This window comes from Mustela nivalis (genome assembly GCF_964662115.1).
Source record: "Mustela nivalis genome assembly, chromosome: 4".
Lineage (NCBI taxonomy): Eukaryota > Metazoa > Chordata > Mammalia > Carnivora > Mustelidae > Mustela > Mustela nivalis.
Window position 1 is genome coordinate 6,420,791 of NC_139023.1, and position 27,218 is coordinate 6,448,008.

Genomic DNA, 27,218 nt, shown 5'->3' on the forward strand with positions numbered 1-27,218 from the left:
TGGTTTCATTGATCTGCTCTATTATTTTTTTAGTTTCTGTATCATTTATTCCTGCTCTAATCTTTATTTTTTTTTTTCCTTCTTTCTGGCTTTAGGCTTTGATGTTCTTTTTCTAGCTCCTTTAAGTATAAGATGAAGTTGTTGAGATTTTTCTTGTTCTTTGAAGTAGGCTTATATTGCTGTAACTTCCCTCTTAGAACTGCATTTGCTGCATCCCAAACGGTTTTGGACCATTGTGTTTTCATTTTCATTTTGTTTCCATGTACTTCTTTATTTCTTCTTCGATTTCTTGGAGGACCCATTCATTGTTTCATAATGTGTTATTTAACCTCCATGTGTTTGTGGTCTTTCCAGATTTTTTCTTGTGGTTGACTTCTAGTTTCATAGTGTTGTGGTCAGAAAATGTACGTGGTGTGACTTTGATCTTCTTGAATTTGTTGAGGCTTGTTTCGAGGCCTAATATGTAATCTACTCTGTAGAACATTCTATGTGCACCTAAAAAGGATATGTATTCTGCTAATTTAAGATGGAATGTCCTGAATGTATCTGTTAAATCCATCTGTTCCAGTGGGTCATTCAAAGCCACTGTTTCCATGTTGTTCTGTTTGAATGATCTGTCTGTTGAATTAAGTGGGGTGTTAAAGTCCCGTACTATTATTGTATTATTATCAATTAGTTCCTTTATGTTTGTTATTAACTGTTTTATGTATTTGGGTGCTTCTATGTTGGGTGAATAAATACTTAACAGTTGCTCTATCACCTGTTGGGTTACAGTTGCTATATTGTCCCCTTTATTATTATATAGTATCTTTCTTTGTCTCCTGTTATAGTCTTTGTTTTACAGCCATCTTATCCAGGGCGCCTGAGTGGTTCAGTCAGTTGAGTGTCTTACTCTTGATTTTGGCGTGGTCATGATCTCAGGGTCTTAGGATTGGGCCCCACATGGGACTCCATGCTGTGCATAGAGCCTGCTTGGGATTCTCTCCTTTTCCCTCTGCCCTTCACCCCCACTTGTGCTTGTTTTCTCTCTCTCTCTCTCTCTCTCTCAAGAATGAATGAATGAATGAATAAAGTCTTTTTACCTGGTAATAACTATTGCTACTCCTGCTTTCTTTTGACATCCATTTGCATGATAGTTATTTCTCCATACCCTCACTTTTCATTCTGCAGATGTCATTAGGTCTAATATGAGTCTCTTGTTAGCAACATATAGATGGGTCTTATATTTTTAATCCATTCTGTCACCTTTTGATTGGAGCATTTAATCCATTTACATTCATAGTAATAATTAATAGATATATATTTATTATCATTTTATTATTTGTTTTGTGGTGATTTATGAAGGTTTTCTCTGATTCTTTCTTGTCTTTCATGGTTTGATGTTTTTCTTAGTAATATATTTGGATTTATTTCTCTTTATTCTTTGCATATTTATTTGTATTTTTTGATACACAGTTACCATGAGGTTTGTATATAATCTCTTCTGCTTATAGCACTGTATATTAAGTTGATCGCCATTTAAGTTTGGACCCATCCTTTACTCCTTTCCTCCCATGTTTTAGGTATATGTTGTTATATTTTACATCCTTTTATTTTGTGAGTTCCATAAACGTTTACTTATAGAAATATTCATTTTTACTGCTGTTGTGTTTCCTACTTTTATACTGTTACTTTTGGTCTCTCCTTCCCACTCAGAGTCACCTTTATTTTTATTTTTATTTTTTTTAACTTTTTATTTTTTATAAACATATATTTTTATCCCCAGGGGTACAGGTCTGTGAATCACCAGGTTTACACACTTCACAGCACTCACCAAAGCACATACCCTCCCCAATGTCCATAATCCCACCCCCTTCTCCCAAACCCCCTCCCCCCAGCAACCCTCAGTTTGTTTTGTGAGATTAAGAGTCACTTATGGTTTGTCTCCCTCCCAATCCCATCTTGTTTCATTTATTCTTCTCCTACCCACTTAAGCCTCCATGTTGCATCACCACTTCCTCATATCAGGGAGATCATATGATAGTTGTCTTTCTCTGCTTGACTTATTTCGCTAAGCATGATACGCTCTAGTTCCATCCATGTTGTCGCAAATGGCAAGATTTCATTTCTTTTGATGGCTGCATAGTATTCCATTGTGTATATATACCACATCTTCTTGATCCATTCATCTGTAGATGGACATCTAGGTTCTTTCCATAGTTTGGCTATTGTGGACATTGCTGCTATAAACATTCGGGTGCATGTGCCCCTTTGGATCACTACGTTTGTATCTTTAGGGTAAATACCCAATAGTGCAATTGCTGGGTCATAGGGTAGTTCTATTTTCAACATTCTGAGGAACCTCCATGCTGTTTTCCAGAGTGGCTGCACCAGCTTGCATTCCCACCAACAGTGTAGGAGGGTTCCCCTTTCTCCACATCCTCGCGAGCATCTGTCATTTCCTGACTTGTTGATTTTAGCCATTCTGACTGGTGTGAGGTGATATCTCATTGTGGTTTTGATTTGTATTTCCCTGATGCCGAGTGATATGGAGCACTTTTTCATGTGTCTGTTGGCCATCTGGATGTCTTCTTTGCAGAAATGTCTGTTCATGTCCTCTGCCCATTTCTTGATTGGATTATTTGTTCTTTGGGTGTTGAGTTTGCTAAGTTCTTTATAGATTCTGGACACTAGTCCTTTATCTGATATGTCGTTTGCAAATACCTTCTCCCATTCTGTCAGTTGTCTTTTGATTTTGTTAACTGTTTCCTTTGCTGTGCAAAAGCTTTTGATCTTGATGAAATCCCAATAGTTCATTTTTTCCCTTGCTTCCCTTGCCTTTTGCGTTGTTCCTAGGAAGATGTTGCTGCGGCAGAGGTCGAAGAGGTTGCTGCCTGTGTTCTCCTCAAGGATTTTGATGGATTCCTTTCGCACATTGAGGTCCTTCATCCATTTTGAGTCTATTTTTGTGTGTGGTGTAAGGAAATGGTCCAATTTCATTTTTCTACATGTGGCTGTCCAATTTTCCCAGCACCATTTATTGAAGAGGCTGTCTTTTTTCCATTGGACATTCTTTCCTGCTTTGTTGAAGATGAGTTGACCATAGAGTTGAGGGTCTATTTCTGGGCTCTCTATTCTGTTCCATTGATCTATGTGTCTGTTTTTGTGCCAGTACCATGCTGTCTTGATGATGACAGCTTTGTAATAGAGCTTGAAGTCCGGAATTGTGATGCCACCAACGTTGGCTTTCTTTTTCAATATCCCTTTGGCTATTCGAGGTCTTTTCTGGTTCCATATAAATTTTAGCATTATTTGTTCCATTTCTTTGAAAAAGATGGATGGTACTTTGATAGGAATTGCATTAAATGTGTAGATTGCTTTAGGTAGCATAGACATTTTCACAATATTTATTCTTCCAATCCAGGAGCATGGAACATTTTTCCATTTCTTTGTGTCTTCCTCAATTTCTTTCATGAGTACTTTATAGTTTTCAGAGTATAGATTCTGTGCCTCTTTGGTTAGGTTTATTCCTAGGTATCTTATGGTTTTGGATGCAATTGTAAATGGGATTGACTCCTTAATATCTCTTTCTTCTGTCTTGCTGTTGGTGTAGAGAAATGCAACTGATTTCTGTGCATTGATTTTATATCCTGACACTTTACTGAATTCCTGTATAAGTTCTAGCAGTTTTGGAGTGGAGTCTTTTGGGTTTTCCACATATAGTATCATATCATCTGCGAAGAGTGATAATTTGACTTCTTCTTTGCCGATTTGGATGCCTTTAATTTCCTTTTGTTGTCTGATTGCTGAGGCTAGGACCTCTAGTACTATGTTGAATAGCAGTGGTGATAATGGACATCCCTGCCGTGTTCCTGACCTTAGTGGAAAAGCTTTCAGTTTTTCTCCATTGAGAATGATATTTGCGGTGGGTTTTTCATAGATGGCTTTGATGATATTGAGGTATGTGCCCTCTATCCCTACACTTTGAAGAGTTTTGATCAGGAAGGGATGCTGTACTTTGTCAAATGCTTTTTCAGCATCTATTGAAAGTATCATATGGTTCTTGTTCTTTCTTTTATTGATGTGTTGTATCACATTGACTGATTTGCAGATGTTGAACCAACCTTGCAGCCCTGGAATAAATCCCACTTGGTCGTGGTGAATAATCTTTTTAATGTACTGTTGAATCCTATTGGCTAGTATTTTGTTGAGTATTTTCGCATCTGTGTTCATCAAGGATATCAGTCTATAGCTCTCTTTTTTGGTGGGATCCTTGTCTGGTTTTGGGATCAAGGTGATGCTGGCCTCATAAAATGAGTTTGGAAGTTTTCCTTCCATTTCTATTTTTTGGAACAGTTTCAGGAGAATAGGAATTAGTTCTTCTTTAAATGTTTGGTAGAATTCCCCCGGGAAGCCATCTGGCCCTGGGCTTTTGTTTGTTTGGAGATTTTTAATGACTGTTTCAATCTCCTTACTGGTTATGGGTCTGTTCAGGCTTTCTATTTCTTCCTGGTTCAGTTGTGGTAGTTTATATGTTTCTAGGAATGCATCCATTTCTTCCAGATTGTCAAATTTATTGCCATAGAGTTGCTCATAGTATGTTCTTATAATAGTTTGTATTTCTTTGGTGTTAGTTGTGATCTCTCCTCTTTCATTCATGATTTTATTTATTTGGGTCCTTTCTCTTTTCTTTTTGATAAGTCGGGCCAGGGGTTTATCAATTTTATTAATTCTTTCAAAGAACCAGCTCCTAGTTTCATTAATTTGTTCTATTGTTTTTTTTGGTTTCTATTTCATTGATTTCTGCTCTGATCTTTATGATTTCTCTTCTCCTGCTGGGCTTAGGGTTTCTTTCTTGTTCTTTCTCTAGCTCCTTTAGGTGTAGGGTTAGGTTGTGTACCTGAGACCTTTCTTGTTTCTTGAGAAAGGCTTGTACCGCTATATATTTTCCTCTCAGGACTGCCTTTATTGTGTCCCACAGATTTTGAACCGTTGTATTTTCATTATCATTTGTTTCCATAATTTTTTTCAATTCTTCTTTAATTTCCCGGTTGACCCATTCATTCTTTAGAAGGATACTGTTTAGTCTCCATGTATTTGGGTTCTTTCCAAACTTCCTTTTGTGGTTGAGTTCTAGCTTTAGAGCATTGTGGTCTGAAAATATGCAGGGAATGATCCCAATCTTTTGATACCGGTTGAGTCCTGATTTAGGACCGAGGATGTGATCTATTCTGGAGAATGTTCCATGTGCACTAGAGAAGAATGTGTATTCTGTTGCTTTGGGATGAAATGTTCTGAATATATCTGTGATGTCCATCTGGTCCAGTGTGTCGTTTAAGGCCTTTATTTCCTTGCTGATCTTTTGCTTGGATGACCTGTCCATTTCAGTGAGGGGAGTGTTAAAGTCCCCTACTATTATTGTATTGTTGTTGATGTGTTTCTTTGATTTTGTTATTAATTGGTTTATATAGTTGGCTGCTCCCACGTTGGGGGCATAGATATTTAAAATTGTTAAATCTTCTTGTTGGACAGACCCTTTGAGTATGATATAGTGTCCTTCCTCATCTCTTATTATAGTCTTTGGCTTAAAATCTAATTGATCTGATATAAGGATTGCCACTCCTGCTTTCTTCTGATGTCCATTAGCATGGTAAATTCTTTTCCACCCCCTCACTTTAAATCTGGAGGTGTCTTCGGGCTTAAAATGAGTTTCTTGGAGGCAACATATAGATGGGTTTTGTTTTTTTATCCATTCTGATACCCTGTGTCTTTTGACAGGGGCATTTAGCCCATTCACATTCAGGGTAACTATTGAGAGATATGAATTTAGTGCCATTGTATTGCCTGTAAGGTGACTGTTATTGTATATGGTCTCTGTTCCTTTCTGATCTACCACTTGTAGGCTCTCTCTTTGCTTAGAGGACCCCTTTCAATATTTCCTGTAGAGCTGGTTTGGTATTTGCAAATTCTTTCAGTTGTTGTTTGTCCTGGAAGCTTTTAATCTCTCCTTCTATTTTCAATGATAGCCTAGCTGGATATAGTATTCTGGGCTGCATGTTTTTCTCGTTTAGTGCTCTAAAAATATCATGCCAGCTCTTTCTGGCCTGCCAGGTCTCTGTGGATAAGTCAGCTGCCAATCTAATATTTTTACCATTGTATGTTACAGACTTCTTTTCCCGGGCTGCTTTCAGGATTTTCTCTTTGTCACTGAGACTTGTAAATTTTACTATTAGGTGACGGGGTGTGGGCCTATTCTTATTGATTTTGAGGGGCGTTCTCTGAACCTCCTGAATTTTGATGCTCGTTCCCTTTGCCATATTGGGGAAATTCTCCCCAATAATTCTCTCCAGTATACCTTCTGCTCCCCTCTCTCTTTCTTCTTCTTCTGGAATCCCAATTATTCTAATGTTGTTTCGTCTTATGGTGTCACTTAATTCTCGAATTCTCCCCTCGTGGTCCAGTAGCTGTTTGTCCCTCTTTTGCTCAGCTTCTTTATTCTCTGTCATTTGGTCTTCTATATCACTAATTCTTTCTTCTGCCTCATTTATCCTAGCAGTTAGAGCCTCCATTTTTGATTGCACCTCATTAATAGCTTTTTTGATTTCAACTTGGTTAGATTTTAGTTCTTTTATTTCTCCAGAAAGGGCTTTTATATCTCTCAAGAGGGTTTCTCTAATATCTTCCATGCCTTTTTCGAGCCCGGCTAGAACCTTGAGAATTGTCATTCTGAACTCTAGATCTGACATATTACCGATGTCTGTATTGATTAGGTCCCTAGCCTTCGGTACTGCCTCTTGTTCTTTTTTTTGCGTTGAATTTTTACGTCTTGTCATTTTGGCCAGATAAGAGTAAATGAAGGGGCAAGTAAAATACTAAAAGGGTGGCAACAACCCCAGAAAAATATGCTTTAACTAAATTAGAAGAGATCCAAAATCGTGAGTGGGGAGAAAGGGGATAAAAAGTGGTTCAAAAAGAAAGAAAGAAAAAAAAAGAAAAGAAAAAAATTTTTTTTTAAAAAAGAAAACACCTGAGAAAAATGTAAAAAAGAAAAAATATATATATTAGGTAAACTAGTAAAAAATCGTTAAAAAAGAAAAAGGTAACAGTTAAAAAAAAAAATTTTACCCGAAGGCGAGAAGAAAAAGAAAAAAAAAAAAATGAAAAAGAAAAAATTAAATTAACTGCAAGACTAAAAAAAAATCACAGGAAAAAAGCCATGAGTTCCGTGCTTGGCTTTCTCCTCCTCTGGAATTTTGCTGCTCTCCTTGGTATTGAAACCGCACTCCTTGGTAGGTGAACTTGGTCTCGGCTGGATTTCTTGTTGATCTTCTGGGGGAGGGGCCTGTTGTAGTGATTCTCAAGTGTCTTTGCCCCAGGCGGAATTACACCTCCCTTACCCGGGGCCGGGGTGAGTAATCCGCTCGGGTTTGCTTTCAGGAGCTTTTGTTCCCTGAGCGCTTTCCGTAGAGTTCCGGAGGACGGGAATACAAATGGTGGCCTCCTGGTCTCCGGCCGGAGGAGCCGAGAGCCCAGGGCCCCACTCCTCAGTGCGCCCTCAGAGAACAGCGCCCAGTCACTCCCGTCTGCCTGACCTCCGGCCGCGCTCCGACCTCACCGAGCCTGCGACCGGTTCAAGGTCACCCCGAGCTGCGAGCTTACTGTCGGCTCTGTCTCTGCAGCCGGCTTTCCCGTTCCAATACCCGCAAGCTCTGCGACACTCAGACACCCCCGATCCTTCTGTGACCCTGCGGGACCTGAGGCCACGCTGACCCCGCGTGGGCTTCGCCCCGGTTTAGCCTCTGGAGCGATGTCCCTCAGCGGAACAGACTTTTAAAAGTCCTGATTTTGTGCGCGGTTGCTCCGCCGCTTGCCGGGAGCCGGCCCCTCCCCCCGGGGTCTATCTTCCCGTCGCTTTGGATTCACTTCTCCGCCGGTCCTACCTTTCAGAAAGCGGTTGTTTTTCTGTTTCCAGAATTGCTGTTCTTCTTCTCTTCGGTCTGCCGATGGATTTTCAGGTGTTTGCAATCTTTAGATAAGCTATCTAGCTGATCTCCGGCTAGCTGAAGCAGTCTCAGCTTGCTACTTCTCTGCCATCTTGACTCCTCCCCCTCAGAGTCACCTTTAATATTGCTTGAGAAACTGGTTTGTTGTTTATGAACTCCTTTAGATTTTGTGTTTCTGGGACACTCTTTATCTCTCCTCTGTTCTGGATGATAGCCTTGCTGGATGGAGTATTCTTGGCTCCACATTTTTCCCATTTAGCACTTTGAATAGATCATGCCACCTCCTACTGACTTGCCAAGTTTCTGTTGAGAATTGTTCAGCTAGCTTTGTGGGTTTTCCCTTATAAGTTAAGGACACTTTTGTCTTGCTGTTTTAAAATTTTTCCTTTTGGGGCACGTGGGTGGTTCAGTTAGTTGAGCATCTGCCTTTGGCCCAGTTCATGATCCCAGGATCCTGGGATCGAGCCCCACATGAGGCTCCCTGCTCAGCAGAATGTCTGCTTCTCCCTCTGCCCTTCCCTTCTGCTAACGCTCTCCCTCTCTCCCTCTCTCCACCCCCGTTATTAAGTAAATAAATGAATAAATATCTTCCAAAAAAATATTTTTCCTTTTCTTACTATATTGTCAGTTTAGTTACAGTGTGTCTTGGTGTGGGTCTGCTTTTATTAATTTTTATGGGCATTCTCTGTACCTCTTGGCTCTGGATAGCTCTTTCCCAAGATTAGGGAAGTTTTCGGCTGTTGCTTCTTCAAATAAATTTTCTGTCCCCTTTTCTTTGTCTCCTTTTTCTAGGAATTCCATAATACAAAAGTTGTTACATTTGATGCAGTTGCTGAGTTCCCTAAACCTATTCTCATTTTACATAATTATTTTTTCTCTCTTTTGTTCAACTTGATTACTTTACATTACTCTTCTAGATGACTTATTCTTTCTCCTGCTTCTGCCACCCTGCTGTTTATCCCATCAGGGTGTTTCTCATTTTGTTTCTTATACCTTTCGTCTCTGGATTAAGAGTCTCACTCGTGTCTTCCACTCTTGTCTCAAGTCTAGTGAGTATCTTCATGATCATTGCTTTAAACACTTAATCAGACATGTGATATATCTGTTTTGCTTAGATCTTTGGATATGTCTTGTCCTTTTCTCTCATTTGGTATAAATCTGTCTGTCTCCTCGTTTTGTCTAAGTCTCTGTGCCTATTTCTGTATGTTAGGAAAGTCAGCTATGTCTCATGTTCTTGAGGCTAATGGCCTTACAAAGAAGAGGTCCTATAGTGCCCTGCCTTGTAGTATCCCCACTCCCCCAAGTCCTGGTGCTTCCCGGAGTATCTTTAGTGTTCGTTGCTTGTGCTCTGCTGTTTTGTCCTGGCCACTTTATTGTTTAGGCCAGTCGTCTGCAGAGGCTCTCTTTCCCTATTGTGGATAGTGTTTGGTCTGTAGCCTGAATGTGGCAAGCTTTAAGTAAGTGTGCTCAGGTCTATTTGTGAAATGAGACCTTTTGCCACTGCTGCTGGAACCAAGCTCTATAAAACTCCCATGTTGGGAGACACTGTGTGAATCGTGTTTGGGGCTGGTCTTCTGGGGGAGTTTGCCCTCACGCTGGGATTGAGGCAAGCATGGCTAGGAGGGTTGGTTACTCTGGAATGTGGAGGGGATGGTGATGGGGCTTGGTGTAAGCATGTTAGGGAGCAGGTGTTGGTGCTGAGCTGGTTCCCACAGCTGGCCTGTGCTTATGCTGGGTGGGGGGGGGGGGGATGGCACCAGCCCGTTCCTTTGTTCTCAGAGGATCCATGCATGCGACCTCTGGGACACTCTCCAAGATGAGCAGATAACATCCCCACTGTGTGGCCCAAGTGTTCTTCAGATCACTGCTTCCATTCTGCGTGTCCACAGGTGGTTTGTCTGCCTTCTCTCCAAGAATACTGCAGTGCCTGCCGGTCTCTATCCAAACCAAGCCCACTGACCTTTAAAACTCCAGACTTTAAGCCCCACAAGTTGCTAGAGGTCACAAAATTCTGCCCCTTTTTTCTTTCCAAGCCAGTTCCTATGGAGATTCATTTTACCTGTGCGCTCACCTTTGCGTTAGTCTGTCTCTCATGCTTTTCCCTCCATCATGCAGTGGCCAGGATCCATCTATCTCTGAAACCGTGTCTCCGGACTTTCTACCTTTTTCAGTGTGGCCTCTTCTCTACCTTTATTTGTGTGTGGTTTGTTCTGCCAATCTTCAGGTCAATTTCTGACTTATTTAGGATAATTTGATAGTTATCTAATTGTACTTGTGGAATGACGCAAGCCTAGGATCCTCCTACTCCACTGTCATCTTCCAATTTACCAATAATAATTGTTAAAGTACATTATTTTATAATCGTATATTCAGTGTTTTCCATCACAAGCATTTCCAGATTACAAAGCAAACTGTGAGATGGCTAAAATAAGCATCACTTCAAATGCCAAGGGCAATTTAGTGATATGTTTAACATTCTACCAAGATGAAAATGATTTGCTATTTATTATTCTTTCATGAATATAAATTTATTTCTAATCATTAAATTTTAATAATCATAACATGTTTTTATTCCCTTTAGTTAAGACTTTAGAGACTTGGGAAAATTTTATTTTTAATTTTTTATACTTTAAAGCTCAGGGGAAAACATATGTGCAATGAAAGATTCAGGCTTTGTCTCCTCTGGTGATATATATTTATGGAACCACTAATCCCCTGCAACCAATATTCAGTCCCAACTCCAAAGAAATAAAACTTATTCCATAAATAGCACATAAAAATCAATTTCGTTAGTTAGCAGTATAGTAAAGGGATCACCAGTGACCTGCCAGTTATCCCACCTGTGCATTTTAAATGAAAGGCATGTACTGTGAAGTGACTAAAAGTGGAAGACGACTTCTCTCACACACTCCAGATGTGTGCACTGAACAAGCTCTCACACAACAAATAATCAAACATTCTGTCAAACAACAGAATGATAATACTAATATTAGAAGTTAAACACGGTTCTCTCTGGAGATTGGAACTAGGAGGTGGGCAGAGAGAAAGAGCAAGAGACAGCTGCTTTTTGGTTTTAAGGGTTAAAAATTATCTTTCAAATTATGTACATGTTACTTTGATAAAAAATTAACCCCCCCAAATAACCCCACAAACCAAACAACAAATAAACAACAGCAAAGAACATTTGGCCAGAAGTCGTTGGTGTGTCTCACTGCTTGTGTGACCTTGGAAAGCCGAATATATTGTGCCTTGCTCTGTGCATCTCTAATGAAGAGTCTGGACTAGAAGACCTCTAGGGTCATCTAGAAACATCAGCTCTGAAATGAAACAACTTTTTATTACCCAAAACCACCTTGGGAGGTGTGTCTAATTGTGCAAAAATAAACTGTACTTGATTATAAAGGATATCATTCATGACTGAGAAAGTGCCAGTCATGTCTCTTGAATCAAAACTTTAAGTAATTCTAAAAACAAAAATGAACTGTATTTCCTGAATAGACTGTCAGGCATACTTTGTACAATTTCTTCTCTTAAAAACGTTTATTATATAATTTTATACAATAAAAGTAATGTGCATTCTTCCTTTTATTCATTGATGCTATCCTAAAGTACCTACAACAGTGTCTAGCATATAGTAGATACTCCATAAATATTGTTTAATAGGTGAGTGACTTGAATTCATTGTAAAACGTTGTATTCTGGATTCTATTGTTTCTACTGGTAAATCAGTTTTAAGTCTTCCCGTTGCTTCTTTGGAGGTAATATTTTCTCTGGCCACTTTTTTTTTTTTTAACTTATTTATTTGAGCGAGAGAGAGAGTGCAAGCTAGGGGAGGGCATAGGAGGAGAGACATAGGAGGCGGACCCTGCAGTGAGCTTGGAGTATGCCACAGGGCTTGAGCCCAGCACCCTGAGATCATGACCTGGGCTGAAACCAAGAGTCAGACACTTAACCATCTGAGCTACCCAGGCATGCCTCTCTGACCATTTTTAGGACTTTCTCATTGTTTCAGTTTATAGCAATTTGACTGTGATGCACCTAGCTGTGGTCTTTGTATTTATCTTTCTGGAGGTTCACTGATCTTAGTAGATGTATGGATTGATATTTTTCATTAATTTTAGAAAACTTTTATCCCTTACCTTCTCAACTATTTTTTCTGCCCCATTCTCTTGTTTCCTTCTGGTACTTCTATTAAAATATTACTTTTTTAGATTGATGTGTGATAACTCCGTGATCTGAATCCCCTACGGGCCTGTGACTCTTTGTTTCTCTTGATTTTCAGTCATGTTGTCCAGTCTCTTTGCTTTCTTGTTTGCCCAAAACTTTCTCTTTTTTTAAGAGTAGTTTTAGGTTCACAACAAAATTGAGAGAAAGGTACAGAGATTTCCCCACATGTGTACAGCCTCCCTGTCATCACCATCACTCACTGAAATGGTGTGTTTGCTACCAAGGATGGATCTAATCGACATATTAGCGTTACTTCAAGTCCATAGTTCGTGTTGAGGTTCACTCTCAGTGTTGTGTATCTTACGTGTTTGGATAAATGTATAATGACATAATATCCATTGTTATATCATACAAAGTATTTTTACTGCCCTCAAAGCCCAAGCTCTTCTTATGTGTCCCTGCCATTCACTTCCGCCCTGACACCGCTGATCTGTTGTGGCTTTTCCAGAATGTCATATAGTTAGAATCATACAGTGAAGCTTTTGAAGATTGACTTCTTTCACTCAGTACTAAGCACTGAAAGTTCCTCCATGCCTTATCACGGCTTGACAGCTCATCTTAATTCTACTGTCTGGATGTACCACAGTTTTGTTTATTCGTTCTCCTATTGAAGGGCATCTTGGTTGTTTCCAAGCTTTTGTAATTATGAATAAATCCCCTATAGACATTTATGTGCAGCTTTTTGTGCAGACCTATGTTTTCAGCTTCCTTGGCTAAGTATCAAGGAGCGTGATTGCTGGTCATACGATAAGAGTGTGTTTAGTTTTGTAAGAAACTGCTTAACCGCATTCCGCGGTAGCTGTGCCATTTTGCCCCTCCACCAGCAATAAATGAGAATCCCTGCGGCGCCACATCCAGGCCAGTACTTGGTGTTGTCTTTGTGCTGGATTTTGGCCATTCTAATAAGAGCATAATAGTATCCCATTTTGTGTTGCATTTCTCTAATGGAGTATGCTCTGGAACATCTCTCTATATGCTTATATAACATCTATATATCTTCTTTGGTTGAAGTATCAGTTAAGGTCTTTAGTCCATTTTTCAATTCTTTGCTTCCTTTCTAAATAATTGAGTTCTGGACATTGACTATGAAAAATTAGATAATTTTGATTTCTAGGTGACATTATTTTTTCTTGATAGAGGACGTACGTTAGCTTCTGGCTGGCTGCTAAAGCAAAGACACTAACAATCCCGTATCATCTTAACTCATTGGAGGATTGAGACGATTCAGATTAAGGTTCTTATTCGGAAGCCTGAGGTTTAGCAGTTGGTTTATAGTGCACCTCTTTGATAGATTTCCAGTTATTATCCCTTTAATTTCTTGATTCTGCCAAAAGGTCATCTCGTCTTCCCAGCCTCTCTCAGCTGGTTCTTTTAGAATTGATGAATACCTCTAGAGAAGATGTATTCAAATGCCTCCCTTGTCTGGATTCTTCTCTTCCAGACTTTGGCCCATCATTCTTTACTATGTTGAGAGCTCTTTCATGTCAGACAGATTTAAAAATTTTATGTGTATGCTTTTCTAGTGAATTTCTGAACAGAAGAGTTATTCAACCATTACTGGAAAAAGGACTCTTCTACTGCTTCTCTTGGCTCATAGAGTTTTAGATATTAACTATGAATCTACGCTACAGAATATAAAAATTTACGTCTCTTTTAACCAGACATAACGTGCACACACACACACCTTTCTTTTCCTTGCACATTCCCCCTATATAATCATTTCATACATCTGGTTAAATTGCATTGCTCAGATTACTGACAATGTAAATATTGTTCTCTAGCTGAATTGTACCGTGAACTGTGACTATATTTCCTTTTTGCCCTTAAATTTAATAATTATCTCATTTTACTTTGGTTTGTTTTCTAGATATCTAGAACTAATTACCCCTCAAACATTCTCTGAAAAATGACTGCAAAATTTATTTTAGTATGAGCAAAGTAATCACTATTTTATTAGTTCCTTGTTCATATATTATGCACATAGATGGTACGTATTACACATCATGCTTTTAGAGCCTTCCGAGTTCCTGTTCTGATCTGGAATGGTCACTCTCAAGGCTTGCCACATGGTTGCCTTCTTGGATTTACCTTCTCTCACAACCCAGAGGGTTCCCTTCACCTTTTTTTCTGTTTTGTTGTTGTTGTTGTTGTTGTTGTTTAAGTTTTAATTGCCTTTCTTAGTTTCTTTCTTTTGGTGCAGCATATGATGCAGAGGCTAACTGAAAGGGAACATTTCATCCTTTGAGTGTTTTAAAACTTTGCATGTCTGAAAGTACCATTATTCTTTACTTTCATGTGATTGATGCTCAAAATTTTGTTGCTGTGGCGCTATTTTGACTCCAGGGCCTCTGTCTGTGCCTGGTTCTTGTTCTTTTTCTTAAAGTTTGTAGGGTCTTTTCTTTGTGCCTCATGGATTCGGTTCAAGATGATCCCTGGTGGGGGTCTTTTTCTTTTCATTGTGCTGGGTACTTAACCGGCTCTTGCATTCTTTTATTCTCCGAAATTTTCTTGTGTCATTTATTTGATCATTTTCCTCAGTTCGTTTTAGAATGAGACCTCGTGAGCCTCTCTAGTTAATCTTTAATTCTGACTTCCGTGTTTATCTCCTCATCTTTTATTTCCACCTTTTAGGAAATTTCTTAAACTCTGTCTTCTAAACATCCACTGATTTTTTTTCTATTTATCATATGGTATGATTTTGTGTATATATATATTTTTTTTTTTCCAGGAGCCCTTTTCTCTTTATATAGTTTTCTGTTCCTTTGTGATATAATACTTTCTCATTTCTGTTTAAAGATAATAACTTTAGGGACACCTGGGTGGCTCAGTGGGTTAAAGCCTCTGCCTTTGGCTCAGGTCATGATCCCAAGGTCCTGGGATGGAGCCTGCATTGGGCTCTCTGCTCAGCGGGGAGCCTGCTTCCCCCCACCCCTCTCTGCCTGCCTCTCTGCCTATTTGTGATCTCTGTCAAATAAATAAATAAAATCTTTAAAAAAATAAAGGTAATAACTTTAGTTTTTCAGTGATTTCTCCTGTCACCTGAATCATTGATTTTTTTTCAAACTCATTTTTTCTGTTTGTTTTGCTATCTGTCATTCATGTTGAAGACTTTCCTTCAAAGTATAGTGGTCATTGGCTCTTCATTCATATTTGAAATTGAGTCCCTAAAAAGCTGCTTACAAGGTCTTAGTAAGATTGACAGGATTTATCAACCAGTAAATGGTTAAGTATTGCTTTTTTATTGAGGGACCAAAAAATTACCTGTAGGTCTTTTTTCTTGGTCCTGTGAGTTCTCCTAAAGAGGGATTCGCTCCTACTGACTTACAGATGTAAATCAGCTGCCAGTGTTCCGAGAGGCGGTGGGGTGGGGAGGCAGGGCGCCTGTCCATCTGCGCGGTCTCACTTAAGGCTCCTGTTTCCAGTTGCAGCCTTACTCTTGCTACGCCGAATACCCCTTTGGAGCCTAAAGGGGTATTGGAGCTCTGCTTCAAACTTGTGCAGAAATTAAGCTTCGAAATTCATCTAGGGGAGAAGAATGAGTGGTTACCTGGGAGTCTAACAGCTTCTCCAGGAGACTTTTAACCCACCTTCCCATTTTTCTGCTCTTTGTCCCACCTTGGCCTTCAGAAATACTTGAGGTCTCCAGGTCCTGAGCCTTTCTGGAATGCTCTCCTGCAGAGCAGCTGGCTTCTAGGTGGCTGCTTCTGTGCAGCTCCTTTTCAGCTTTCTTTGTTCTGCTTAATGTTACAGAGATTATGCATTTGCTTTCCATTTCCTAAAATTTCATTATCCTTGCTCATCTAAAGTTATCTCTTTTTTCCTCTTTATCCTTATAATTCCTTAGTGTCCTTTAGGTGGGGCTACAGTTAGAGTATCGTGCTGAGAAGCAGAATTCTACCTTTCGCATTGTTCCCCATGGCTCCTTCACTTACCTGGTTAGATTGTGGTCTGCTGGTTCTGTAATCCTAACCATAGCTGGTATTTACTGAACCCAGGTGCTGTTCAGAGCATTACTGCCACATAAGGGAAGTGCTGTTACCATGCCTATTTCACAGATGCAGAAACCGAGGCTTGGAAAAGCGAAGTGATTTACATAGAGTTCAAAAAAACCCCAAACAGAGTAATGCCAAGACTTAACCAAGGCAGCCTGAGTCTAGATCCTGTGTTCTTTTTTTTTTTTTTTAAGATTTTATTTATTTATTTGGCAGAGAGAAACACAGCAAGAGAGGGAACACAAGCAGAAGGAGTGGGAAGGGAGAAGCAGGCCTCCCTCTGAGCAAGGAGCCTGATGCGGGGTTTGATCCGAGGACCCTGGGATCATGCACTGAGCCGAAGGCAGCCGCTTAACAACTGAGCCACCCAGGCGCCCCTAGTCCTGTGTTCTTAACCATTATTCTGTACTGCTTCCCTACACTACACTGCTAAATGCTCTTTATATATAAAAAAAAAAATTAAAATAGTTCATGACGTAAATAGATTATCTGCCTGAAGTTATATGGTGTTCCATACATGCATATATCCTACACACACATACACACAAAAACTCACACATGTTCTTGTATCTTGACATAAGAATTTTAATGTTTCAGATAAAGGTTATTTTGCACATAAAAATAAAGTATTTCCAGGGCAATATAGTTTGCTTTATTTATATATCGGAATTATGCCCATGTATTATATGCAACGTGTATTAGCTATGCTTGCTGTTTGCCACCAACGTATCTACAACGTGGGCAAGATTTTTAGCAACACTTTATGTTTGTCTTGTTTCCTACTCACCCTTCTCAATATGCAATGTAAATAATATATTTATATTCCAAGTAGTATATTTCTATTCCACTTTTATGATAGTCTTCTAGCAGAAATATAAGTATAAGAGATAGACTTGGTCAGACATTCTCAAAATAGAATAGTCTAATTCAAACTGAGTGAGATCAAGCTTTTATTTTTAGCTTTTCCATTTATCTTCTATCTTTGGAGAATGGAGATAGAGCCAGTTGAGAAGCACATAGTCTCCTTGGACATTACTTATCTTACATCATAACTCATACATTTGCCTGTAATGGACTAAGGCCATTAGGGAGAACCATATTTGGAGAAGATAGAGGTGCATTAGAGATATAATTTAGGATTCATTTTGGCAACAAGTCTAACATAAAATGATTTCAGAGTCACAATGCAATAGGAGACTACTCCAATCACAAAATAAACCTTAAGTTTAACTGCAGAGCATAAGCTTATATCCTTTCCTTGAAACAAAAAGCTTGTGGAAGTTTTAACTTGAAAATGTGTATCTTCTAGAAATAGCCTTAATGTGTATCCCAAGAGTCAAAAGATTGGGGTGAGAGAGAACATGATTCTTTAATGAGATCTGGTAACTTCAGGATCTATGTTTAGTTATTCCTTTACTAGCCAGAAAAGAGTCATACATAAACAATGTTTTAGAATTTTTCACTTCCCAGCTGTTTTCTAATTTTAAGAAGTACTTTGCTCACATTGTAAATCAAAATATTTCCATATGAATTAGTGTATTAAAAATGAATCAATATAAATATTGCAAGGTGTATAAACCTTAGAAGATTGATAATTTTGACTAAATAAAACAAATACTATGACTTATACAAGTTACAAAACACCACCTTAAACAAAATTAAAAGGAAACCACAAACTAAAAAATATTTTGAATGAAGGGCTACTATCTATCATATAGAGAGTTTTTATATATCTGGATGAAAATAGTATATCCTTTAAAAGAAAATTATACTGAAGATGCAAATTTTATAGATACAAAATTCACAAATAAATGCCAATATCCAATAAACATGGAAAAATGTACAGATAACAATAACATATATATCAAAACCAAAACAAACTACTGATTTCGCCTGTGCAGTGGTCACATGGTGATGGGAAGGGTGTGGCATAAGAGTCCCTCTTGAGTCCCATCCTGCCGCTGAATGTGTGAATTAACATGACTCTCTGTTGTTTTGCTTCCAAAGCCCACATCTCTTTTTTCCTCTTAAATGAATAGACTTGATATTTCTACAGTAGTTTTAGATTTACAGAAAAACTGAACAGAAGCTGTAGAGAGCTTCCACAGACTCCCTTTGCCCCCACCCTACAGTTTCCCGTGTCATTCACGTCTTTCATTACTGTGCATGTATCACAAAGGATGAGCCAATATTGATACATTATTATTAACTAAAGTCCGTCGATTATATTGGAGTTTCCCCTTGTGTTGTACGTTCTGTGGGTTTTGACAAGTGTATCATCACATGTATACACAATTACAGTATCACTAACAGTACTTTTACCACCCTACAAGTGCCTTGTTTCTCACCTAATCATCACTCCCTTCCTTCCTCTGAAACTCTGATAACCAGTGATCTTTTAACTGTCTCCACAGTTTTGCCTTTTCCAGAATGTCATAGAATAGGAATCATTTAAGATGTGGTCCTTTCACAGTGGCTTCTTTCACTTAGTAATATGCTTGCACAGTTCCATGTCTTGTCATGAATTAATAGCTCATTTCTTCTTGTCACCGAATAATATTGCATAGCATGGATATACCACAGTTTGTCTATCCACTCACCTATTAAAGGACATCTTGAAAGCATCTAAGTTTTAGCAGTTACGAATAAAGCTCCCATATGCATCCAGATGTATGGTCTGCATCTACATTTGTTGTGTTGTGTTTTGTTTTGCATGTGGATGTCCGGTTGTTGCACCATTTGTTGAAAATACAGCCCTTTCTCCATTGAGTTGCCTTTGCTGTTTTGTAGGATCAGTTGCCTATATTTGTGTCTGGCTCTTTATCCTGTTCCTTTGATTTATTTAATTCATCTTTTACCAGTGCCGCGCTTGTCTTATCATGGTAAATGGGCTCTTGTCAGTTGTCCAACTTTGTTCTCCATCAATATTGTATTTGCTATTCTGGGCTTTTTTGCCTTTCCATGTGAACTGTACAATCAATTTGTCAGGATCCTCAAAACTTAAAAATTACTGGGATTTTGGTTGGGATTGCATTGAATTCATAAATCAGATTGGAAAGAACTGACATCTTAACAAGAGTGAGTCTTATCCATGAATATGGAATATCTTTCCACTTATTTAGCTCTTTGATTTTTATGTCTGAATTTTATAATGTTACTCATATAAATCTTGTACATATTTTGTTAGATTCATACCTAAGTATTTACACTTTTGGTACTAATATAAATGGTATACTGTTTTTATTTATTTTATTTATTTATTTATTTTTTTGGTATACTGTTTTTAATTCTTAAATTCCAGTTTTTCATTGCTGATATGTGGGAAAGCAATTGACTTTTACATAATAATCTTGTATCCTGCCACTTTGCAATGATCTCTTATTTGTTCCAGGAGTTTTGTTGTTATTGTTGATTCTCTGAGATTATCTACATAAAGGGTCCTATCATTTGTGAAGAAAGACGGTTTTAATTCTTCCTTTGCAAATCTGCATACCTTTTATTTCTTTTCTTTTTGAATAACTATAACTTCTGGGATGATTATTTTTTATTGATTTATATATTTGACAGAGCACATGCACACAAGCAGGGAAGAGAGGGAGAGGCAGAAGCAGACTCCCCACTGGGCTAGGGGCAGGACATGAGGCTCAATCCCAGGACCCCGAAATCATGTTTCATTTTTGGTTCGTGCGTTCTTCAGGAGTGTACTGGTTTATCTGCAATCATTTAGGAATTTTCCAACTATCTTTTTTTTTTTTTTTTCTTGAGAGAGAGAGAGAGAGAGAGGGAGAGAGAACACAAGTGGGGTGAGGGTCATAGGGTGAAGCAGACTCCCTGCTGAGCTGGGAGCCCGACGTGGGACTCAGTCCCGGGACTCCAGGATCATGACCTAAGCTGAAGGCAGACATTTAACAACTGAGCCACCCAGGTGCCCCCAACTATCTTTTTGTTATTGGTTTCAGGTTCAATTCTATGTGTAATCCTAGAGTAGACATTGTATGATTTTTATTCTTTAAAAATTGTTCATGTGTACTTGTAGCCCAAAATGTGGTCTATCTTGAGGAATGTTCCATATACGTCAGAGTACGTGCTCTGCTATTTTTTGGATGAAGTAGTCTATAGATGTTAATTATTCCAATCGACTGCAAGTGCTGTTCAGTTCAGCTCTGTCTTTGCTGACTTTCTGCCTGCTGAATTTGTCCATTGTTGACAGAGAGTTATGGAAGTGTAGTTGGCTGTAATAGTGGATTCATCTTTTTCTCCTTGCAGTTTCATCAGTTTTCGCCTCGCATATTTTGATGCCCTTCTGCTAAGTGCATACACATTAAGGATTGTTAGATCTTCTTGGAGAATTGATCCCTTTATCACTATGTAATGGCCCTCTTTTCCTTGCTCAGAAGCTTGCTCTGTCTGCAATTAATGTAGCTACTCCAGCTTTCTTTTTATTAGTATTAGCATGATATTTCTTTCTCCATCTCCTTATTTTTAATCTATATGTGTCTTTATTTGTAAAGTAGGTTTCTGACAATGTATAGTCAGTCCTGGTTTTTGTTGCATCCTGACAATCCCTGTCTTTTAATCAGTATATTTGGAGCATTGATATTTAAACTCCTTCCTCATATAACTAGGTTAATATTATCATGTTTGTTACTATTTTCTTGTCATTGTTTTTGTTCTTATTCCTATTTTTGTCTTTTACTCTTTTTCTGCCTTTTGTGGTTTTAATTGAGCATTTTAAAATAGAAATGTTAGGGGGCACCTGGGTAGCTCAGTTGTTAAGCATCTGCCTTCAGCTCAGGTCATGATCCCAGGGTCCTGGGATCAAGCCTTGCCTTGGGCTCCCCACTCAGCAGGGAGCCTGCTTCTCCCTCTCCCACTCCCCCTGTTTGTGTCCCCTTTCTCCCTGTGTCTGTCTCTGTGAAATAAATAAATAAAACCTTTAAAAAAATGTTATTTTCTCTCCCTTCTTAGCATATAAATTATATTTCCTTTTTTCCTTTTTAGTGGTTGTCCTAGAATTTGCAGTATATATTTACAACTAATCCCTGTCCACTTTGAAATGACACTACATGTCATGGGTTGTACAGGGACCTTATAATAACAAAATAGTCCTATTTCCTCCTCCTTGTCCCTTGTATCAAGGTGGTCATTCATTTCACTTATCCCTAAGCATGTGTATATACACATATATTTTGTGTATATTATTATAATTTTATGTATTATAATATTATTATGCATTATTCCTATTATTATTTGAACAGACTGTTGTTAGAGCAATTAAAAGAAAGTTCTTTATTTTACCTTCTTTTATTCTTTCTCTAAGGATCTTCCTCTCTTTATGTAAATCTGAGTTTCCGACCTATATCATTTTCTTCCCCTCTGAAGAACTTCTTTTAACACTTCTTACAAGGTAGATCTGCTGACAACAAATTCCCTCGATTTTTATTTGTTTGAGAATCTTATTTCTCCTTCACTTCTGAAAGATAATTTTTCAGGGTATAGTTCTAAATCGGTGGGGAGGTTTTATCTCAATATTTTAAATACTTTACTCAAGTCTCTTCTTGCCCGTGTGGTTTCTGAAGAGAAGTCTGATGTAATACTCTGTTTTCTCCCTCTGACTTCTTTAAAAACCTTTTGTCTTTGATTTTCTGCAGTTTGAATATGATAGGCCTACGGGGAGGTTGTTTTTAGTGTCTGCATTGTTTGATGTATCATGGGGTTCCGGATCTGTTCTGTCATTAATCTTGGAAAATTCTCAGCCATTATTACATCTATCTTTGTTCTATTTCTTTCTCTCTTTTCCTTGTGGTACCCCCAGCATGTGTATGTTACACCTCTTAGGTCCCACAGTTCTTCAACTTTCTGGTCCATCTTCTTAATTTTTTTTCTCTTTGCATTTCAGTTTTAGAAGTTTCCATTAAAACTTCCTCAAGCAGGAGCACCTGGGTGGCTCAGTCAGTTGAGCACCGACTCTTGGTCTCAGCTCTGGTCACAACCTCGTGATTATGGGATCGGACCCCGTGTCGGGCTCTACACTCGGTGAAGAGTCTGGTTCAGATTCTTCCTCCATCTTCCTGCCCCTCTGCCCCTCCCTGCTCACATGCTCTCTTGCACACACTCTCACTTTCTCTCACTCTCTCTCTTATTCTCTCTAAAATGAACAAATCTTAAAAAAAAAAAAATTTCCTCAAGCTCCCTGATTACTTTCATGGTCATGTCCAGCCTACTGATAAGCCTATCAAAGGTCTTCTTCATTTCTTTTCAATTTTTTTCTAGAATTTCCTTTTGATTCTGTCCTAGAATTTCAGTTTTTCTGCTCACATGATCTGTTTTTGTATGTCGTCCACTTTTTCCATCAGAACCTTTAGTATATTAATCATGAAACTCCTAGTCTAATAGTTCCAGAATCTCTACCACATCTGAGTCTGGCTCTGTCTCTTCAGCTGCGTTTTTTTATCTTTTTAGTATGAGTTTAATTTTTTGTTGAAAGCTGAACATGATGTACTGGGTAAAAAGAACTGAGAAATATAGAACTTCAGGGTGAGGGCGTTGTATTTATCTGGCTAGGAGTTAGACTCTGTGCGCTGATTGCTGTAGCTTTAGGTGTCGAAGGCTAAAATGTACTCTGATGTCCTTGTTTTCTCTCCCCTTTTGTCTTTGGGTTTCCCTAGAGATTTCTTAAATAAGGATTCCAGAAAAAAGGCAGGCTACTGGGGGCGCCTCAGTGGCTCAGTGGGTTAAAGCATCTGCCTTCGGCTCAGGTCATGATCTCAGGATCCTGGGATGGAGCTCTGTATTGTGCTCTCTGCTCAATGGGGAGCCTGCTTCTCCCTTTCTCTCTGCCTCTCTGCCTACTTGTGATCTCTTTCTCAGTCAGTCAGAACTCTTGACATGTTCAGCTGCGTGTTACCTGCGGTATGTCTGCAGGGTCAGGAAAGGAAGGGGAATGTGAGGGTCATACAATAGCATCAACACTTACTTGGCATAGATCCTAGAAAAGCAAAACCAATGTTCATTCAACAACCAACATATATGGCAGGTTTAACTCTACATTGGAGTTAAACTAATGTTAACTTAAAAAGTTAAACCTCCAGCTGAAATAGCTTGATGGTGATTGATGACTTTCTCGCCATGAGTGTCCTCCAGCTAAGACCACCTGCTCTCCAGAGCAATGGCTGACTCTCAGTTGGTTTCCCCCTTTGAGGTGCCTTTTGGGAACATCTATAACTTTTATTATATTATAAATATTCATCAGGGAATACTTATATATCTGAAAATCATTTAAAATTATTCTCAAATACCAACTAACCTAGTCTGAAAATACTGTCTCTTTCCTCATAAGTATAATGCAGGGGGTGGTTAATTAATTCATCTCTAAGGAGTTCCTTACTTCTAAAGTTCTGTAGCTTTATAAAATTTAGCCCTTAAAAAGTATTGGAATTATTTTGCCTGGACATAGTTGTAAATATTTAATGACACAATGCACTATCCATACTACATTGTTAACATTTCTTTAAAAATGATTTAAAAATTGCCATGTATAGTTTGAGCCTATGTGTGTGTCCTCTAATTTATTAATATGGATATATAACGAAGTATACACACACTTATAAATTAAATGTAATACTGTGTTGATTATTAATGAGTTATTCTTGATTATCCCTGAGTAGTAAGATCACAGGTGATTTTTGTTGTTCCTTCTTTCTCTTCCATAATTTTTACTTACCAGCTGAATTAATTTTACAATAGGAAACAGCATCTGAATCTTAAAAAAAAAAAAAAAGCCTACAGTGTTTGTATTGTACATTGTTTTAATACAGCACTCTATGAAACCCACCACATTGAAGGAAGATCCAACAAGGGACCTGAAACAGCTTCTCCAAGAGCTGAGAAGTGTGATCAACGAGGAGCCAGCTGTGCCGCTGGGCAAGCCCGAGGAGGAAGGGAGAACACCGTCCCTGGGAGTCTCCTACGTGGCTGTGTAAGGCTGGGGGGAATGCGAGACGGGAGAGCTTCTCGCCCGGGGTTCTCTGGGGGAGGGGCAGGTTTAACTTCCAAGAGTATCTGACCTCACCAAGGAAAACAACATGAAAGTGGAAGGAGTGAAAGAGAAGTCAAGCAACGTGACATCAAGAGCAAATGATACAGTTATTATTCTGTCCAGAAGGAAGTCATCAAAGCAAGGCGTTACCCAAAGTTACATCGAGTAGTAATTTATAGTTCCCGACAGATTTCACATGCATAATCTTATCTGATTACCATAACAACTGTTTGAAACCAGACAGGGCAGGAGCTGTTATTTCCATCTTAAAAAGGAGAAAAACAAATTTCAAAAGGTTGAGTTGCCTGCAGCCACCCATTTCGATGGTGGAGCTAAACTAAACCCGTGAGGACTACGTGACTCTCCAGATATAATCTAATAGGAGAGTCCATGGTTCTCTAGAGATTCAGTGACATATACCACATGAATAGAAGGTCACACCTGAAAAAGATTTCCGCCAGTTCTCCAGCCCATCCCTGTATTACCTGCAGAAATCAATGAGATTCTCATGTTCTTTTCAAATACTGTTTCAAAATTTTACTGTGTATTATTATTAGATTAACTGAAAGCATTTTAACACAGTAAACACTAAATTTTGGTATAATAATATTAATTGTATACTAGCCATTAGTATTACAACAACCTTTTGTAATATTCATTTTCTGGTTATATGATAAATATCTAAAAGTAATACTTTCTAAAATAATACTTACATATAAGCAATCTCCAGTTTTTTAAGATGTTTAATTAGTCTATGTTAACCTGAAGTAGTTAAATATTAGCTGGATTTATTTGTTATTTATTAATACTATTATTAATAGTAATAGTAAAATAGTAAGCGCAGCCCAGTTACCTAGCATAACATTGCATTCTCTGAATCACATGTCAGAAACATTCCATTGGCCACTCCACTGAGGAATACATGTATGTGCAAAGCAACATACATGCCTTGTAAGGCAGGGCAATATTTATTATTAAGTTCATTTGACAGAGGAGTTAATTTAGGCATAGATTGTATTGTCTTCTCCTATGAAGCACAGAGGCAAAACCAAAAGTAAAAGTTGGAGCCTAGGCTCCCAGCACTAATCATTCCACAAAGATGACCATGATTTCTTGATCAGGTGATTTCCATCACGTTAGCCACTAATTGTGGGCCTAAATTATATTGGATTGTATTGAATATGAATATGTTCATGAATATATTTGGTCCCTGCCTTTAAAGAATGCATGTTAATTTGCTATAATTCTACAAATGACCTTGTTACCAAAGCCTAAACTCAGCTTAAAGCTTTTAAGAGTCTGTGAAAGCATTTCTGACCTGATGAATTCCAGGGGCAGCCTTCTGCAAAATTTGCTTGGAGGCCTAAAATGTGCTTGTTGTGCTTTCAAGAGCAATTGATTGTTCTAAAAATACATGGAATCTGGAAATTGTTTTGTATAATTAACTGAGAATTATATTTATAGAGATGTTAGAGAAAGAGATTGCATAACTGAATCAAGCCTGAGATTAGAGATATGCCATAGGTAAGAAGAATCTGAGATTCTGATCTAATTAATTGTCCAGTAATTTTTTTATGTTTCTAGGTAACTTAGGAAGTCTGGACAGTTTATGTGGGAACCGATGGGCATTTGGGCATTGAAAGCAAGCTGTTACATTAACTGAAATTAAATCAGATTTCAGTATATATACATACAGTGTAATGTATTTTCTAGAAATCAACAGGAATTTTTTTGACTTATTTTAAATTTTGCTGCTGTTTACCCATAGGAAAATATTTACATGGTATACCATACCATACATGGAAGATTTTTTTCCTACATTTTACACTCATTTACAATGGTTTACTTAACTTTTGAGAGGAAGGTAGTCTGGAAGGAAAGTCTAACAACCTCCAGTACAGGATTTTAAGAACCCCCACAGAGATCAATCCTATTTTCCTCAGTAATTAAAGAGCTAAATTTTAAAATGAGATCCTAAAAAGAGCATAAAGAAATGAAATCCATAACCCCTCAACAGAGACATCTTTTTTTTAGCCAAGGAGGAAAAAAATCTAATACTGATCTGTTATCCGTGTAAGACAAGAAGAACGTGGCTCCCGGGTCCTCATCACCTCCTCGCCCGCTGCTGCATCAGGCCCCGTCTCTCTGTCTGCCCCTGCAGCCCCTCCCCAACTTGTCGCCAGCCTGCTTGACTCCCACAGTGCGCTCTAACCAAAAAAGACTGCTCCTGGCTCCCAAAAGGAGTCCATTCCTTTCGTCTTCAAGCTCTTCTTTACATGTTTTACCGCCTAGAAGAGCCAGCGCCCCAGTCTCACTCTTGAATCTGCATTGGTGTAAAAGCAGGGTTCAGAGGAACAAGACAGTTTCATCACTAAGTAAAAATAACACCGTGTACCCTTCGTTTCTCTCACCCTTCTGCCGACAGAAGCAACAACTCATTAAGGGACTCCACTGAAGGCAGCAAATCCAGTGATACCCTCAGCAGGTAAGAAATGATCTTACCAGTCCCTGGCTATATGAGAGTCCCCGTGTCTACTACTTACTTATTAATTCGATAGTTGGTTGGACCCCCGCGATGTCCCACCCTCCAGGCTAGGTCCATAGAACGTAACAGTGGGCAGGACAGACATGGGCTTACAGTTTTAACATCTGTTTATTGATTGCCTGGGAAAAAACCTTTACTTTTATCTTTTCTATTTCACCACCTGAAAAAAAAAAAGGATCAGAGCCTTTCTCCTGTCGTAAGACTATGAAAATGAATTCTGTTTAAATCCAGCTGGGTGGAGCCTAATTCATTGCTGTATCTCCAGCATCAGCCGTATTGTCTGACACAGAGCACAGAGTAGTTGTTTGATAAATACTTGTTTAGTGAATGAATGAAGACAGTATTATATATATATATATATATATATATATATATATATATATATCAAAGACAGTATTACCAATATTTTCTTACTGTCTCTACTGCTTTGTCAA

At 38.5% G+C, this 27,218-nt stretch overlaps 1 protein-coding gene across 21 annotated transcripts in view; it reads left to right on the forward strand.

Annotated features, from left to right (window-relative positions):
- CCDC158 (coiled-coil domain containing 158) overlaps window positions 1-27,218 on the forward strand; it is a 100,404-nt gene that overhangs the window by 62,812 nt on the left and 10,374 nt on the right. For all 21 annotated transcript variants that reach the window (XM_082726979.1, XM_082726972.1, XM_082726962.1 and 18 more), the window contains 2 exons: window positions 24,019-24,179; window positions 26,665-26,724. In XM_082726979.1, coding sequence (XP_082583105.1) covers window positions 24,019-24,179; window positions 26,665-26,724 — 221 coding nt within the window. The remainder of the gene's footprint in view (window positions 1-24,018; window positions 24,180-26,664; window positions 26,725-27,218) is intronic.